Below are 19,329 nucleotides of genomic sequence, written 5' to 3'. Positions count from 1 at the left end.
CATCAGTGCGCGCCGCCAGCAGAGCCACATGAACACACGGATGATGTAAACAACTGCAGCGCGAGACTCCTCTGCTGTCCGTCTTTCTATTTTCTTTCTTTATCAGCCCTTCTCGGTGAGTGAGACGGATTCACAGTGCTGCGCGTCTCCTGCAGATCATGCCCCACGACCCCGACCCTCCTCCGGCGAAGAGATTTAAGCCGGGCTCTCCCTTCTTCCGCCTGGATAAGAAGCCCGGCATGCTGTTGCCCAGAGCGGGACACGCGCCCGTCAGCGTGGACGCGCAGCGGAGACAGTTGCCCATCTACCCGAGCAGAACACAAGTCATCAACCAACTCCGACAACTGCACAATGCTGTGTTCATCGGTAAGACTTCATATGGGTCTGTAAGCTGACAGTATTCTCAAAGTATAGCATGGTAATACCTTGGTACCGTGGTAATGCTATAAAAGTTTTACGTGTATTTTGACAATACACTACTACTTCTTGGACATTGGGCTGGTAATTTCAAATGGTGAAATTTCACAATTATCGATGCTTCAGCAAAAACTAATAGTAGGTTAAGCAATGTAAGGAAAAGGTCCTAAAAATTACACAAGCACTCAAGAATACAATAGGAACAAAGACTAATTACAAACAAAATCGACAAATAAATACAACAGAACAAATATACAATGTTTTTGTATATGTACCATTGTAATACCATGCATTTTTTATATTTACCAATGTAAAAGCATGCATTTTGGACATGCAACATGGTAATACCATGCGTTGTGGACATGTACCATAGTAACACCATGCACTTTGTACACCTACTATGGTAATATCATGCATTTTGGATATGTACCAATGTAAAAGCATGCATTTTGTACACGTACCATGATAATATCATGCATTTTGGACATTTACCAATGTAAAAGCATGCATTTTGGACATGTACCATAGTAATACCATGCATTTTGTACACATACCATGGTAATACCATGCATTTTGTACACATACCATGGTAATATCATGCATTTTGTACACGTACAGTACCATGATAATATCATGCATTTTGGACATTTACCAATGTAAAAGCATGCATTTTGGACATTTACCAATGTAAAAGCATGCATTTTGGACATGTACCATAGTGATACCATGCATTTTGCACATCTACCATGGTATTACTATGAATTTTGTACATGTACCATTAGTAATACCATGCATTATACAAGTACCATGGTAATACCATATATTATTTGACGTGTGTTGCATCAGATGTAATTATTCTATAGCTCAATTATACAGTATATATCAAAGTACAATGATATTACTAAAGACAATACATTTTGAAAGGGCCATTTCCTATGAAGTTGCAGTTTATCGTAGCATTCTTAATGTTGGAAACCAAATTGTTTTAACGTGTTCTGCAGGTTTTTCATATGAAACAGACTTTATCTGTAAGTAATGCACATATGTTTATGAGATGAGGGACTTCTATTATTTCCATCTCCTGTAGCTTAAACAGTAGAGCAACACCAAAGTCATGGGTTCGATTGTCAGGGAATGCGCGAACAATAAAATAAGTTTAATTTCATTTTTCATACATATAATATAATGTAAACCTTCAACGCAGGGTATGTTGCTTTGGATAAAAGCATCTGCCAAATGCAGAAATGTAAACTTCCTAAACCTTACAAGAGCATTTTGACATTTTTTTTTAATTAAGATTTTATTTAATCAGTTCATGAGTTTTTATTTACTAAAGACCATACTCAAGTTGCCATTTTTCTGTATTTGCAAGGATATTTTTCCAAAATGTGATCCTCACTATTTTAGCAAAAGAAGTGCACACATGATGCTTTCCTGTTGCAGGTGAGACGGGCTCAGGTAAAACCACGCAGATACCGCAGTACCTGTATGAGGCGGGCATCGGGCGGCAAGGCGTCATCGCCATCACTCAACCCCGCCGGGTGGCTGCCATATCACTGGCTGGAAGAGTGGCCGAGGAAAAGAGAGTTCAGCTGGGAAAACTGGTGCGTTTTCACTCCTTATTCAGTTAAAGCCCACGCTCTCTATTTGCATCATCTTTAATGAATATGATTGTCATTACACAATTTATTATTGAATAATGACACTTACACTGGGTGTCAAAAGTATAATAATTAATGTTTTTGAATGAAGTTTCTTCTGCTCACCAAGGCTGCTTTTTGATGAATGAAAAATGCAGAAAAAACAGTAAAATTGTGAAATATTATTACAATTTAAATCAGCTGTTTTCTATGTGAATATATAGTAAAGTGTAATGTATATCCTGTGATCAAAACTGAATTTTTAGCATCATTACTCCAGTCTTCAGTGTCACATGATCCTTCAGGAATAATAAGTGACCCTGGACCACAAAACCAGTCACATGGGTCAATTTTTTTAAATTGAGATGTATGTATCGCCTGGAAGCTGAATAAATAAGCTTTCCATTGATGTGTGGTTTGTTAGGATAGGACAATATTTGGTCGAGATACGACTATTGTAAATCTGGAATCTGAGGGTGAAAAAAAATCGAAACACTGAGAAAATCTCCTTTAATGCCTGGCTCACACTACAGGAGTTTTAAAATCCTAACCGATTTTGAAATCTGGTTGAAGCACAAACTTAAGGAGAATCTTTGCAGATTTTTTCCCCCAAATCTTAAACATGCTCACACTACAAGGTTTGAAAATCGCGGTGCACCACACACTACAAAATGTTATTAAGATTATCGTGCCAGAGGAAGCGTCTCACGTGATCACGTGACGCAGCAGATCTGAAGTGTAAAAACATGGAAACATATGGGATATGCATTGCCATGAGACACACACGCATGCACGCACATACACACGCACAGAGACTTTGAACCTACCGGTACTTTGAGTTAAGAGCTTAGATCGGGCCCAAAAAAATCAAGCCCGACCCCTACCCGAGCCCATGCACGTTGTGTCCGAGCCCGGCCCGGCCCGACACAACACAACACAACACATTAACATAACTGTAATTATGAGCCCGAGCCCGATTTAAACCCGACCATTTTTTTAATACGTGGGCCAGGGGCGGTGCGAGATATTTTTTTAACGAGGGGGTGCTAGATAGCATATAAATACTATTGCAAAAATTGTCCACTTAATATTTAATATTCATTCAATCATTTTAATTGTCACAATTAAAGTAGCCTATTCGTTTTATTAAATTGACCAAGCACAACATTCAGCATTCAATCAAATATTAATTAAAGATTTATTATTATTAGGCTAATAATGTTAACATAATATACTATCGTTATTTCGGCATAATATGTGTGCGTGCAACAAGCTAGATGTGCATTTTTAAATCCGGTGATGCGTGCATTGATTTTGAAATCCACGCGCTTTTTAACGCGCTTTTTAGTTTCGGTTTCATTACTGAACATGTAACGTTTGTGCCTGCTGACCACAGCGTAATACTTATTTATTTAGCAATAAATAAATGGAGATAAAAACGCATATCGAGTTGAGTCATTTAAAATTATCTCAAGGGAAATTCCTTCAGCACGACAGCCCTGCTGTCTTGACAGCACTGACGTAATCACAATCTTGCTCATCCCGATAAATATCAAACATGTTTGATATGATCGGGGCGAGCCCGATTTGTGTGAGAGCAGATCGGGAGGGGCAAGATTCGATCTGTGAACGCCTCACATTACCAGATAATCTGCGCCGAACATCGGAACCGATCGAGGTCCTCGACAAGATTTTTTCTCAGATTCTCGGGAGGGGTAAATCGGGCATAAATCGGCCTAAAACTCCTGTAGTGTGAGCCAGGCATAAAGTTGTTCATTTATGTTGGCGATTGTGCTGCATTCACTCACACAAATACATGTTTTACATATTTACAGTAGGAAATTTACAATATATCTTCATGGAACATGATCTTTACTCAATATCCTAATGATTTTTGACATAAAAGGAAAAATGGATAATTTTGACCCATACAATGTATTGTTGGCTATTGCCCCAGATCGAATACCCGTGCGACTCGAGACTGGTTTATGATTCAGGGTCACATATGATGATTTTCTGCTTAAGAAACATTTTTGATTATCATCAACATTGAAAACAGCTGTACTGTTCATATTTCTGTGGAAACCATGATACATTTTATAGCTGAAGTGAACTTGTTTCAATTTTGATGAACTTTACACAGTTATTGAGCTAAACTAAATCAACACTGAACTGAATAACGGCACGATTGTGTTTTTAGAGCTGCTTTATTTGATGAAGCATGTGTTATTGTCCTGTTCATTACTGTAAAGCTGCTGTAGAAATAAAGGTGACTTGCCTATTGGACGTTTGCTCACGATGCGTGTCCTCTTCATCCCGGTTGTTCCTCAGGTTGGCTACACGGTGCGCTTTGAAGACGTCACGTCGTCGGAGACCAAGCTGAAGTTCATGACGGACGGGATGTTGTTGCGAGAGGCGATCGGGGATCCGCTATTACTGCGCTACACTGTGGTGATCCTGGACGAGGCTCACGAGCGCACCGTACACACGGATGTCCTGTTCGGCGTGGTGAAGGCCGCCCAGCGCAAACGCACAGAACAGAACAAAATCCCTCTGAAGGTACGAGACAATCGGACGGATTCTTAAAGAGTATGGCAAGCCGTTTTAGCTTAAATTGTACCCAACGTTACTCGTCGTAATTGCATTTTTACTAGTAAGAATTAAATTTGAGAGCTCTCTAATTCAATTCTTACTAGTAGCAATTCCAATTTGAGAGCTCTACAAATGAATTTTTACTAGTCATATGTCTCCATTAACTTCCATTCATTTTTAATTACGGCGCTCTACAATTGAATTGTTACTAGTAAGAATTACAATTAGAGAGCTCTAATTGTAGTTTTCAATAACACTTGTATTATTCATGAGATATTTATTTAACATGCATATATAATTAACAGTAAATAATCTCCTCTCCAGTGTTTATTTATAGATAACTAATGAATTGAACATTGGGTAACCTTCCTAATGTTACATGACATATTGTTCACAAGCTGTTTTATTGACGTGTTGAAACACTGATTGAGAGAGTATTTGAGACATGATACATTTCAGTAAGTTCTTTCAACTCACCTTTTGATGTTCATGCATGTTTTATAACTTGTATTAAAGTGGAAAAAAAGACCCAAGCTCCACACTGCATTCAACATCCATGTTTTAATGAACTAGTGACTTTTAAAAAAAATAAATGTGGGATTTAAATTTGAAAAGCTCTCATGGAATGTTCCGCATTCAAAATGTAACAGACACTAATGACATCATGCATTCAAAAAGTAACAGACTGTAGTGACATCATGCATTCTAAATTTTGATTGGTCTGTAAACACTTCTCAGACATTCTAATTCCGAAAACAAGCTCCGACAGATGCCAACAGACTAGTTGCAACAACACACTGATCCGACAAAACCAGACGAAGTGTGTGTTGCCGTCTGTCGATGCGGTGTGAATTGTCCTTAATGGTTGATGTGTAGCATCTTTATTCAGCTTTACACTGCAGAGATGCTGTTAGGTTGTGTGTTGATTCTCATACTCGGCTGACAGTAAACCAGCTCTGTTGTTCTGCTGCGTCAGTGAATGGATGCTGTGTGTGTGTCTGCAGGTGTTTGTGATGTCCGCCACCATGGACGTGGATCTGTTCTCTCAGTACTTCAATAAATCACCCGTTCTGTATCTGGAGGGCCGACAGCATCCCATTCAGATCTACTACACCAAACAGCCTCAGTCCGACTATCTCCAGGCAGCGCTGGTCTCGATCTTTCAGATTCACCAGGTCAGTCCACACACACACACACTCACTCACTCACTCACTCACTCACGCATTCGCACACACACTCGCTCACACGCTCACACACTCACTCACTCACTCACTCACTCACTCTCTCTCTCACACTCACTCACTCACACTCACTCACTCACTCACTCACTCACTCACTCACTCACTCACTCACTCACTCACTCACTCACTCACTCACACTCGCTCGCTCGCTCCCTCACTCACACACACACACACACACACACACACACACACACACACACACACACACACACACACACACACACACACACACAGAAGAGGCAAATGTTAAAACAGTATTTATTTTCTAAAAAATTAAGAATAAAATTAAGAAAATAAAAAACATTTTCTATAAAAAATATATTTATTATTAAAAAATTATACTTATTTTTAAAAAACTACTTAAAAGTTGTAAAACTTTATTATCTTTAAAAAAAACGATTTATTTTCTATAAAAAATATACTTATTTAAAAAAATATCAAATATTTATTTCTTTACAAAATGTATACTTATTTTCTTTACAAATTATACTTGTTTTCATTAACAAATAATACTTTTTATGATAAAACAATATTTATTTTCTTAAGAAAACTATACTTTTTTTTTTATAACACAATATTTATGTCTTTAAAAAAAGATACTTATTTTTCAAATTTTTATCTAAAGTATTAAAAAACCCCGACTTATTTCTTAAAAAAATAACAATTTTTTTTATGTCTTTTAATGTTACTTCTTTTCTTAAAGGAAGCTCCTCCGTCCCATGATATCCTGGTGTTCATGACGGGCCAGGAGGAGATTGAGGCGCTGGCGCGCACCTGTCGGGACATATCGAAACACCTTCCTGAGACCTGTGCACCGATGACAGTCGTCCCCCTGTACGCCTCGCTGCCGCCCACCCAACAGCTCCGGGTCTTTCAGCCCGCGCCAAAGGTCACGACCCCAAACGCCTCGACACACCCAATGCTGAACCTGCACTTCCACTCACTCACACACACTCCCTTTCTGTGACCGTTACAGGGATCCAGGAAAGTGATTCTCTCCACAAACATCGCCGAAACGTCCATCACCATCTCCGGCATCAAGTACGTCATAGACACGGGGATGGTGAAGGCCAAGCGCTACAATCCAGGTGAAACTCTCAAGCCTCCTCTCTGAAGTCCTTGCACACTGAGTCCGAAATTTTCGCATGTTAAAAATAAATAAAATTGGGATCGGGTTCGATTTTCTGCATTTTCCGCATCCGTAGCAAACATGAGAGAGGTGTTTTGACACTTCAGAGCCACTGAATAACGAATAGGAAAAAACGCACACGAAAATTTCGGACTCAGTGTGCCAGGACATTAAAGGGTTAGTTCACCCAAAAATGAAAATTCTGTCAGTAATTACTCACCCTCATGTTGTTCAACCCCGTAAGACGTTCGTTCATCTTCAGAACACAAATTAAGATGTTTCTGATTAAATCTGAGAGCTGTCTCACTCCTCCATAGGCTTCTCTGTTATTGAAACTTGCCGGCCCAGAAAGTTAGTAAAGACATTGTTAATTTAGTCCGAGTGACTACAGTGGCTCAACCTTAAGTTTATCAAGCGACGAGAATACTTTCTGTGCGCAAAAAAACTAAAATAACGACTTTATTCAACTATTAATTTTCTTCTTTGTGTCTCTGAGTGAGTTCACGTAGTGTAAGGCCACGTGTCCACCAAAGCGTTTTTAGCCAGCTGAAAATGCCTAGCTGTGGGCGCTTGAGAGTGTTTTAGCAACGCAGTGTTTTTTCAGTTGAGACGCTTCGTTGCTATGATTCAGAATATCCACAGCACAGTTTACTTGTAACTGAGTTCGCAGATAATTTGTTTCATTGGTTGGTCGGTGTGGTATTAGTCCCACCCCTCCTCCACTGTGATTGGACGGCTGGGTAAAAAGTGACAGTGATGAGCGCTGCGTTTTACCCAAGCGGCAACCACCCTGTCTCTCTCTTGAAACCAACACGGAAGTGAATTAAACAGCAATTCATCAACTGGCCACTAGAGGCTGGCTGCAGAAGTGAGTCAAATCTGCATCTCCCCCATGTTGAAATGCCCAACTTTACAGCAGAAAAAACATGTTTACAGCCTGGAGCAAAAAGTGGCTTTGGTCTATATAGCTAATTTTGCCCTTCATGACGACTGTGAGGGGGTGAATTTTTTTATAACTCATCCGTTTAAATTATATTAAGCCTTAAAGTTCTGCATAATTAAGGGTGTCCACTTTTGAGTGACAGGTGGATTCCCGCTGCTGTGGTCATTAGTCATCATTAGCCGTTTGTCTGCTGTCTGTTAGCCGTCACGTTACCTCAGTTCATTGTCTGACTGTAAAAATAAATAAATTCGGGAGTGACGCGCTGCCAAGATGGCGACGGTCGGCCACGCCCACTTTAGGCTTCAAAAACGGTCTTCAGAAACCTACGGGTGACGTCACGGCCACTACGTCAATATTTTTTTACAGTCTATGGGTTTACCCAAAGTTGAACTTTCTTCAACTCTCGGCGACCTGTAAAAAATGCTGGGCGCTCAATGCTTCAGTGTGAGAAAAACGCTCAGCGCCTCGTTACGCTCATGGCTTTTTAAAAACGCGGCGCTCCCATTGAAAACAATTGAACAAATACGCTAGCCGCGTGAAAAAAAAACGCTTTGGTGGACACACGGCCTAACAGCGCAATGTCAGAATGGAGGCTCACTATTGGCCGACGCTGGTCATGTGTGTGATGCTGGCCAATAGTGAGCCTCCGTTCTGATGTACAACCCAGAAGCGCTGCGCTGTTACACTACGTGAACTCACTCAGAGACACAGAAGAAAATGAATAGTTGAATAAAGTCGTTATTTTTGTTTGTTTTTGTGCACAGAAAGTATTCTCGCGCTTGATGAACTTAAGGTTGAGCCACTGTAGTCACTTGGACTATTTTAACGATGTCTTTACTAACTTTTCTGTGCTGGAAAGTTTCACCAACAGAGAAGCCTATGGAGGAGTGAGACAGCTCTCAGATTTAATCAGCAATATCTTCATTTGTGTCTGAAGATGAACGAAAGTCTTACGGGGTTGAACAACATGAGGGAGAGTGATTACTGACGAATCTTCATGTTTGGCTGAACGAACCCTTTAAGTCCAAGGCTTTCCTGTTGAGGAGTGTTGCTGATGTCCTGGTGTCTGTGTGATCACATTACCTGTGCTGACTCAGAGAGTGGTCTGGAGGTGCTGGCGGTGCAGCGAGTGTCTAAAGCCCAGGCGTGGCAGCGGGCCGGTCGGGCCGGCAGAGAAGAGGCCGGGTCATGTTACCGTCTCTACACTGAAGAGGAGTTCGACAACCTCGCCAACATGACCGTGCCTGAGATACAGAGGTACAGCGCCCTGGCATCACGTGCTGACTCCTAAAGCTGGAGTTGTGTTGTGGTGATATAATAGACATTATCTGACAGTATTTATTGCCGTTCACACAGGGACATGTTCTTGCATTTCATTCGCAAATTTTTTTGAAAAAAGGTTGAAGCCTTTCGATACTGAGTTTCATTTCCCTGTTGGTCAGAATCAATGATGCTTATTATTTTCTTTGAAGATGCTTATTTTCTGAAATGATACCTATTTTCCTAAAAACTAATTTATTTTAAATTATACTTATTTATTTAGAAAAAAAACTTATTTTCATTCAAAATAATTATTTATTTATAAATTATACTTTTTTCTAAGAAAAAAAATATGTTCTTTAAAGAAGATCCTTAATTTCTTAAATGTAACTCATTTTGCTAAAAATACTACAATTATTTTTTTTAAATACAATACTTATTTTCTTTAATAAAGTTATATATATATTTTTTCAAATGATACTTATTGTCTTTATACAAATTTTCCTAAAAAGGTATACTTATTTTTTTTTAAACTTTTTTCTTAGAAAAAAATCTTATTTTATTTGAAAATAGATGCTATTTTTCTTTAATGATACTTATTTTCTTAAAAAAATACTTATTTTCCTAAAAAATTATATATATATATAATTTTTTAGGAAAAGAAGTATTTCATCATACTATGCTATATTATTTTTCTAAATAAATACATATTATACTATGCTATATATAATTTCTTTTTAAAAAACAATACTTATTTTCTTAAAAAATACTATTTAAAAAAAAAGAAAAAAAAAAAGTTTCTTCTTAGTTTCTGCAATACTGTTTTTAAGGTGTTGTTTCAAATGCAAGAACGCCGCGTCCGGTGTGAATGTAGCTGCATGCTAAGACAAGCTAGCTGCACTTTCATAGATCCTGCCTGTGTTCAGTAATGATTATTAATATCTCTGCAGGTGTAATCTGGCCAGTGTCGTTCTGCAGCTGCTCGCTCTGGGAGTTCCTGATGTTCTCAACTTTGACTTCATGTCTAAACCGTCACCTGGTATGAACTATATTATACCAGACACTGCAATAATGATTTTCTTTATCTCGTTTCCGGAAGAAATATCTAAACATTCTAGAATCAAGATACATTTACTTGACAAGTAAAATTACTTCAGATGTTAATTCTTGTTTTCTGAAACATTGATCAGAATGAAGTGAGTTTGAGTTTAAAATAGGAAAAAGAAAATCTGCCAATGAAGTTAAAAAAAATTATCTTGTTTTCTATTTGAATTAAGATTATTTTTCTGACCCCACTGGCAGATATTTGTTCTTGTTTTAAGCTTAAACTCACTTCATTTTCATCAATGCTTTACAAAACAAGACTTAATATAATTTGCTTCTCACGTAAAGATCTTATTCTTAATGTAATGTCATGTACTGGAAAACAAAACAAAAATTAATTTTAAGTTAATATTTCAATAATTTATCAAAACATTCACATGTTCACAGTTCTCTGATTTCCATTAATGACTTTCAGGTAAACAAATAAAATATAAAAAATTTTTAGTAATTGCTTGATTTTAGATTTGTTTTTGTTTTACAATTATTTATATTAATTTTACTTTCTTTTTTTTTTTTTACTTTTTTTTTTAGCTTTTCCTCAACTCACAAACACTAGTTTGCTCTATTATGACCTTCACCAGGTTGTTGCTATTATAAAAAAACGCAACAACAACAAAAAACTACACAAATGTTCAATAATTAATAGTTATGTTCACTAATAACGATGATAATCACTATAAACTATTTTTTTTCAATGGTTGCTTCAATAATACAATCAGCTTTCATGTGCAGTTTGTTATGTTAAAGATATTTTCCCCTGTGCGTGGTGTGTGTGTGCAGAGTCGATGCGGACGGCTGTGGACCAGCTCAGTATCCTCGGGGCCGTCGAGAGGAAAGATGACCAGGTGTCATTAACGCCCCTGGGCAAGAAAATGGCCTGTTTCCCTCTAGAGCCTCGCTTCTCCAAAGTAGGAAATACTCATTCACTTGTTATTAGATAATGCAAAACATTGAGAAAATCTCCTTTAAAGTTGTGCATTTATGTTGGTGATTGTGCTGCATTCACTCACAAAAATAAACGTTTTATATATTTACAGTAGGAAATTTACTAAATATATTCATGGAACATGATCTTTACTAATATCCTAATGATTTTTGGCATAAAAGAAAAAATTATAATTTTGACCCATACAATGTATTGTTGGCTATTGCCCGTGCGACTGGTGACGTGATCCAGGGTCACATTAGTATTTTAATGCATTATCAAATCAAATAAAAAAAAAAAAAAATTTAAAACTATATAGACACACACACACACAAAAAAAAAAGAGACTCAGATTCCAGATTTTCTAATAGTTGTATCTCAGCCAAATTATGGTCATATCCTAACAAACCAAACATCAATGGAAAGCTTATTTATTCATATTTATGATGTATATCTCAATTTCAAAACATTGACCCATGTGACTGGTTTTGTGGTCCAGCTATATATCTATATATCTCTCTATATATAAGCTGTTAATCTGGTTCATTTCTTTTTTTTTTTTGGCTAGTAGAAGTTCTGAATGGCCGGTAACTTAAAAATTTTGTAGCCAAATTGGCCGGTGATTGAAAAAGTTAATTCCAAACCCTGGACATAATTCTGTGTTGTCCTCCGTGTGCACAGACTCTCCTGATCTCGCCTGAGTTCTGCTGCACTGAGGAGGTCCTGACCATCATCTCGCTCCTCTCCGTCGACTCGGTCCTCTACAACCCCCCCGCTCGCAGAGACGACGTCCTCGCCGCGCGCAAGAAGTTCATCTCCAGCGAGGGCGACCACATGACGCTCCTCAACATCTACAGGGCCTTTAGGAAAGTCAGTGGTAACAAGGTACAGACATGCAAGTCCCAAAAGTCACTTTCTGGCCAATCCTTTCACTTGGTGATGTCCTCAGGATCTGTTTCCTTTATACTAGCGATACCCGCTTCACGATTCGATACATATCACGATACTGAAATCACGATACGATATTATTGCGACACTCCAGGACATATGATAAAAGGTTAACAGAAAATGAACTGTTGATTAAAATGCTAAATTTGATAAATCATTGTGTATGTAAATGAATAGGACAATAGAGACAATGCAGGACAATAGAGACACCAGAATAACAATATTCATGATTCTGAAGCTGAAAACAGAATTATTTTAGACGAATGTGCTTGATCTCTGTCACTGACTAGATATATTTAAAATAATGTAGGCCACTTTCCCTGTACAATAATGTAGGCCACACAAATATTCCCTCATTGTATTATTTTATACATTATATTCAACATTATAAATAGTAGTTTAATGCAGTACTGACACTAAAACGTATTCTCACACATTAATGTTTATTTTGGGTGAGCTATACACAATACATATTATTGCATGTTTGTATTGCGATATATTGTGACACAAATATATTGTTGCACCCCTACTTTATACAGATATACTTTATACACTTCCTCATTTGTAAGAACGAAACACAATACATTTAAGAGACGATTATTAGGGTCTAAAGTTTACTCAAAGGGTATAAAAATGTATAAACGGGATGATTTTTGTCAATTTAGGTCTTATTATGTCTTGAATTTGTATTGATCTTAAAAAAATGCACTGCATTTGAGTTAGCATGTGAATGTCCGTGCTGCTCTGTCTCTGCGTCAGGACATATCCTGATGTTTATGCTCATGCTTCACTACAGGAGTGGTGTCGAGAGAACTTTGTGAACAGCAGGAACATGGGGCTGGTGCTTGAGGTCCGTTCACAGCTGAGAGACATCTGCATCAAGGTAGAGAGATGCACACACACATGCAGACGCAACTGTGAGAATGTGTTTTAGAACGAGAATCTATCTATATATCTATCTCGTTCTATCTATCTATCTCATTCTATCTATCTATCTCATTCTATCTATCTATCTCATTCTATCTGTCTATCTCATTCTATCTGTCTATCTCATTCTATCTGTCTATCTCATTCTATCTATCTATCTATCTATCTATCTCATTCTATCTATCTATCTCATTCTATCTGTCTATCTCATTCTATCTGTCTATCTATCTATCTATCTCGTTCTATCTATCTCGTTCTATCTATCACATTCTATCTGTCTATCTCATTCTATCTGTCTATCTCATTCTATCTGTCTATCTATCTCGTTCTATCTATCTATCTCATTCTATCTGTCTATCTCATTCTATCTGTCTATCTATCTATCTATCTCGTTCTATCTATCTCGTTCTATCTATCTATCACATTCTATCTGTCTATCTCATTCTATCTGTCTATCTCATTCTATCTGTCTATCTATCTCGTTCTATCTATCTATCTCATTCTATCTGTCTATCTCATTCTATCTGTCTGTCTCATTCTATCTATCTATCTATCTATCTATCTATCTCATTCTATCTATTTATCTCGTTCTATCTATCTATCTCATTCTATCTGTCTATCTATCTATCTATCTCGTTCTATCTATCTATCTCATTCTATCTGTCTGTCTCATTCTATCTATCTATCTATCTATCTATCTATCTATCTATCTATCTATCTATCTATCTATCTATCTATCTATCTATCTATCTATCTATCTATCTATCTATCTATCTCGTTCTATCTATCTATCTATCTCGTTCTATCTATCTATCTATCTATCTATCTATCTATCTATCTATCTATCTATCTATCTATCTATCTATCTATCTATCTATCTATCTATCTATCTATCTATCTATCTATCTATCTATCTATCTATCTATCTATCTATCTATCTATCTATCTATCTATTAGGGCTGTGTTGAAAAAATCGATTCACCGATTCTGAATCGATTTTCATATTAATTTCTAAAGATCGATCCGTAACTCAGAGGATCGATTTTCCCCGTGAACTTTAACTTGCCGCGTCATTGAATTCACGCATGCGCGCGAGGTGGAAGGACATTAAAACAACGTCAGTAACGTTAAGCAAGCGGTTGCTTTGAAAACTCCAGAAACGCTCAAAGCTGCGATCTGGCACCATTTCGGGTTCAGAAGCAATGCAGAGAACGAGCTTGACAAAAGCAAAGGTTTTCTAAAGGTTTTGTAAGTTCAAATTTTATTTACATTCTGTGTAGAGATGCGCGGTTGGCGGTTACAGCCGCGGACTCCGTGGATAAACCGTGGATCGGGCGGATGACGTGACGAAAAATTATATTTTAATTAAATTCGGATGGGTGGCGGGCGGTTAACCAATCAAATAAAAAATATATGCATACATTAAGCGGATGGCGGGCGGGTGCGGTTTTGAAAATTGGTCAAAAACGGTGCAGATGGATGAGTTTTGTTTTGTGATGCGGTTGAAATAATAGCCCATCCGCTCATCTCTACTGTGTAATGTTGTCTGTTTACTGTGAAGCCAGTAACCAACAATCTGTTTACATTTGCTATCTATCTATCTATCTATCTATCTATCTATCTATCTATCTATCTATCTATCTATCTATCTATCTATCTATCTATCTATCTATCTATCTATCTATCTATCTATCTATCTATCTATCTCGTTCTATCTATCTATCTCGTTCTATCTATATATCTATCTATCTTGTTCTATCTATCTATCTATCTATCTATCTATCTATCTATCTATCTATCTATCTATCTCGTTCTATCTATCTATCTCATTCTATCTGTCTATCTGTCTATCTATCTATCTATCTATCTATCTATCTATCTATCTATCTATCTATCTATCTATCTATCTATCTTGTTCTATCTATCTATCTATCTATCTATCTATCTATCTATCTATCTATCTATCTATCTATCTATCTATCTATCTATCTATCTATCTCTCTATCTATCGTTCTATCTATTGTTCTATCTATCGTTCTATCTATCGTTCTATCTTGTTTTATCTATCTATCTCGTTCTATCTATCTATCTATCTTGTTCTATCTATCTATCTATCTATCTATCTATCTATCTATCTATCTATCTATCTATCTCTCTATCTATCGTTCTATCTATTGTTCTATCTATCGTTCTATCTATCGTTCTATCTTGTTCTATCTATCTATCTCGTTCTATCTATCTATCTCGTTCTATCTATCTATCTCGTTCTATCTGTCTGTCTATCTATCTATCTATCTATCTATCTATCTATCTATCTATCTATCTATCTATCTATCTCGTTCTATCTATCTCGTTCTATCTATCTATCTATCTATCTATCTATCTATCTATCTCGTTCTATCAATCTATCTCGTTCTATCTATCTATCTCGTTCTATCTATATATCTATCTATCTTGTTCTATCTATCTATCTATCTATCTATCTATCTATCTATCTATCTATCTATCTATCTATCTATCTATCTTGTTCTATCTATCTATCTATCTATCTATCTATCTATCTATCTATCTATCTATCTATCTATCTATCTATCTATCTATCATCTATCTTGTTCTATCTATCTATCTATCATCTATCTTGTTCTATCTATCTATCTATCTATCTATCTATCTATCTATCTATCTATCTATCTATCTATCTATCTTGTTCTATCTATCTATCTATCTATCTATCTATCTATCTATCTATCTATCTATCTATCTATCTCGTTCTATCTATCTATCTATCTATCTATCTATCTATCTATCTATCTATCTATCTATCATCTATCTTGTTCTATCTATCTATCTATCTATCTATCTATCATCTATCTTGTTCTATCTATCTATCTATCTATCTATCTATCTATCTATCTATCTATCTATCTTGTTCTATCTATCTATCTATCTATCTATCTATCTATCTATCTATCTATCTATCTATCTATCTATCTATCTCGTTCTATCTATCTATCTATCTATCTATCTATCTATCTATCTTGTTTTATCTATCTATCTCGTTCTATCTATCTATCTATCTATCTATCTATCTATCTATCTATCTATCGTTCTATCTATCATTCTATCTTGTTCTATCTATCTATCTTGTTCTATCTATCTATCTATCTATCTTGTTCTATCTATCTATCTCGTTCTATCTATCTATCTCGCTCTATCTATCTATCTCGTTCTATCTATCTATCTCGCTCTATCTCGTTCTATCTATCTCGTTCTATCTATCTATCTCGTTCTATCTATCTATCTATCTTGTTCTATCTATCTATCTATCTTGTTCTATCTATCTATCTATCTTGTTCTATCTATCTATCTATCTTGTTCTATCTATCTATCTCGCTCTATCTATCTATCTCGTTCTATCTATCTATCTGTCTATCTTGTTCTATCTCTCTCTCTCTCTCTCTCTCTCTCTCTCTCTCAGATTTGTGTCCATGCAATAAGTCTCTGTGATCTTCTGTTCTCCAGTTAAACATGAAGCTGGAATCGTCTCTCTCAGACCTGGCTAACGTGCGGCGCTGTTTAGCTCACGGTTTGTTCATGAACGCTGCAGAACTGCACCTGGACGGCAGCTACGTGGCTCTCGACACCCATCAGACGGTGTCCATCCACCCCTCATCGGTCCTGTTCCAGGCCAAACCGGCCTACGTGGTGTTCAACGAGCTCCTGCACACGTCTCGCTGCTACATGCGGGATCTGTGCCTGGTGGATGCTGATTGGCTGCATGAAGCCGCGCCCGAGTATTTCCGCCGCAAGCTGCGCGCAACAAAGAGTTAGCGTCCGCTAAACGTCCAGTTCATGTTCCTGAACACTGCATGGTAGGAAGAACACAGAGAAGAGTTTTTTCACAATATGCATTTTGTCGACACGTCAACTCTAGTGCCGTTGCAGCACATGAGCTGTTTGGATGCTTTGCTTATTTCTGGGATTTGAACTGCTATGCTGATATGCAACACGTTAGGCAGTTTTTTCCAAAGAGTTTGATTAATCGAGTGCTTTGTTAACTGGAAGTTTTCTAGAAGTGAATGAATGAGTCCTTTATACTTGCTCTAAATCTAAAGATGTCATGCCTGTTTCTACAGTTCTTTTACAAACTGCTGAAGAGCTCTGATTGTATGAAATTCAGGTTTGCTTCATCTGGAATGTTTGCATGTGTCTTTTGTTCTCACGCGTTAGTCAAGGTCATACAGCTTGATTTTAGATCGATAAGGAGTTATTTAAAGGTTTAAAAAAAGACTAAAACACATATTTGGGAATGAAGCTGAAAATCGATTGAAGATTCGCATTCTGATGTTCTGTGTCTTATTTCACCTCAAAATTCAGAAGTGATAAAAAATATATATATTTTAGGCTGGGTTATTATAGTTAACTAAAATTAAAACCATAAAAAATGATTACTTGAAATAAAATGAACGTTAACTAAAATAAAATAAATATCTAATTTTATCTTAACTAGTTGTCAAAGAAATATTTCTCATTTTTATTTAGTTTACCTTGATGTACTAAAACTGAAATATAAAAATATATAAAAACTATATAGTCATATTTTAAAAACAAACTAATAAAAATGACAAACACAACAAAATTACTAAAACATTTACTAAAATTAAAATGGTAGCATGAAAATGCAAACATAATTAATTCAAAAACTATAATAGCAGCTTAAAAAGAATTATGATTTTTTTTCATATTGTGACATTATTTCCATGACAATTAAACAATTTTCCTCCAGATTCTGATTTTTTTTAAAGCAATAAACTGTAATACAGTGCTTTATCATTGTGTGGGTGTGGATGTGTGTGTGTGTATTGTCATTAAAATAACCTTAAAGGTACAAAATATGTGTGTGTGTGTATATATATATATATATATATATATATATATATATATATATATATATATATATATATATATATATATATATATATATATACATATATATATATATATCTGCTTAATTGTGTTTTTTGTTTGGTAGAATTGAATGCACAAATCACTGAATATCTGAATTCACCTAAACCCTGAAATAGTTTAGTTTTGTTCTATAAATGCAGCATGTGTAATGTTGCTGTTCTAAGTTCCGGTGCCAATTTTAGAACCAGTTCTGGATGAAATGGAATTCTGGATCGGATCAATTTGGAAATTGGTGAGAGAAAAACATTAGTTGATTTGCAGTATATTACCCATATTAATGTAATGCATGCCACTTTGTAATATGGGGAATAAAAGGCATATCACATGCACATCAATTTAACAAATACTTCATTGTTTGCTTCACTTTGCAACTCAAATCGAACCCACGTGTATTGTTAGATAAATGTATATGACCATGTATGTATGCTGTGCATGAAATCAGATGGATAAAATGTGATCACTCAGGTTTTTATGGTACACACGATGTACCAGTGTGCAAATGATTAGTATTAGTATACAAGAATTTTTCCTCAGACTTTCACTTACAGCATGGGCAGAGAAAGCTTCCGAACTTTTGTTTGTGAATGCAACAGATTTCCACAATCTTAATAATAAAAGAAATGTTAAGTCAAAAGGAATGTTATATCTCATCTCATCTTTATTGAATTCTTATCAAGATGAATGAAAATGTGTATTTTTAATTAGATGCTCTGACAAAATGTTGAGGTTTGAAACAAGGTATTCATTTGTAAGAATAAAAATCTAAAGAGAGTAATCCCTGACACTTTGTTTATACATTGTATAGACTAAACGGTTTCAACTAAGAAAAGCAAGAGTATCTCAGTGAAAAATGATCAGGACTTTCAAACAGGATCATGGTCATGTGAGCGTTATTTACACACTTGAAAATATAGGTCACTGGTCTCATGGTTTGGGTGGGTAGAGATAAATAGTTGTGACTAATTTTAGTTATGGCTGTTCATATTAGAAGCCACAGAATTTAAAGTAACTTGAGTAAGTTAAACGTGTCTTCTCTGTAATATCAGATGTTGTAGCTCAAATAAAATTGCAGTTGTGTGGTGATTTCCCACATTAAAGGGGTGGTAGGCTATAATGCCCTTTTCACAAGATGTGAAATAAGTCTCTGATGTCCCCAAAGTGTGTGTGAAGTTTTAGCTCAAAATACCCCACAGATATTTTATATAGCATGTTAAAGTTGTCACTTTTTGAGGGTG

The 19,329-nt window shown here is 36.3% G+C and overlaps 1 protein-coding gene across 1 annotated transcript; it reads left to right on the top strand.

The window, feature by feature from the left end:
* The first annotated feature begins 7 nt into the window (after positions 1-7).
* On the top strand, positions 8-18,013 carry dhx33 (DEAH (Asp-Glu-Ala-His) box polypeptide 33). The gene is made up of 12 exons (XM_081365937.1): positions 8-366; positions 1,861-2,021; positions 4,389-4,616; positions 5,654-5,824; positions 6,594-6,779; positions 6,867-6,978; positions 9,060-9,219; positions 10,173-10,261; positions 11,107-11,234; positions 11,933-12,136; positions 12,996-13,082; positions 16,649-18,013. Exons 1-12 carry the CDS (start codon positions 159-161, stop codon positions 16,955-16,957), a joined length of 2,043 nt encoding a protein of 680 aa, XP_081222063.1. The 5' UTR covers positions 8-158; the 3' UTR covers positions 16,958-18,013.
* Positions 18,014-19,329: the final 1,316 nt, after the last annotated feature.

This window comes from Scardinius erythrophthalmus (genome assembly GCF_964197995.2).
Source record: "Scardinius erythrophthalmus genome assembly, chromosome: 5".
Lineage (NCBI taxonomy): Eukaryota > Metazoa > Chordata > Actinopteri > Cypriniformes > Leuciscidae > Scardinius > Scardinius erythrophthalmus.
Note: the sequence above shows the minus strand (reverse complement) of the source record. Positions and strands in the feature narration are given on the sequence as shown.

Coding starts and splice junctions, on each gene's coding strand:
- dhx33 (XM_081365937.1), top strand. CDS start 159: ATGCCCCACGACCCCGACCCTCCTCCGGCGAAGAGATTTAAGCCGGGC. Junction 2,022..4,388: donor GAGTTCAGCTGGGAAAACTG/GTGCGTTTTCAC, acceptor GTTGTTCCTCAG/GTTGGCTACACGGTGCGCTT. Junction 9,220..10,172: donor ACCGTGCCTGAGATACAGAG/GTACAGCGCCCT, acceptor ATATCTCTGCAG/GTGTAATCTGGCCAGTGTCG.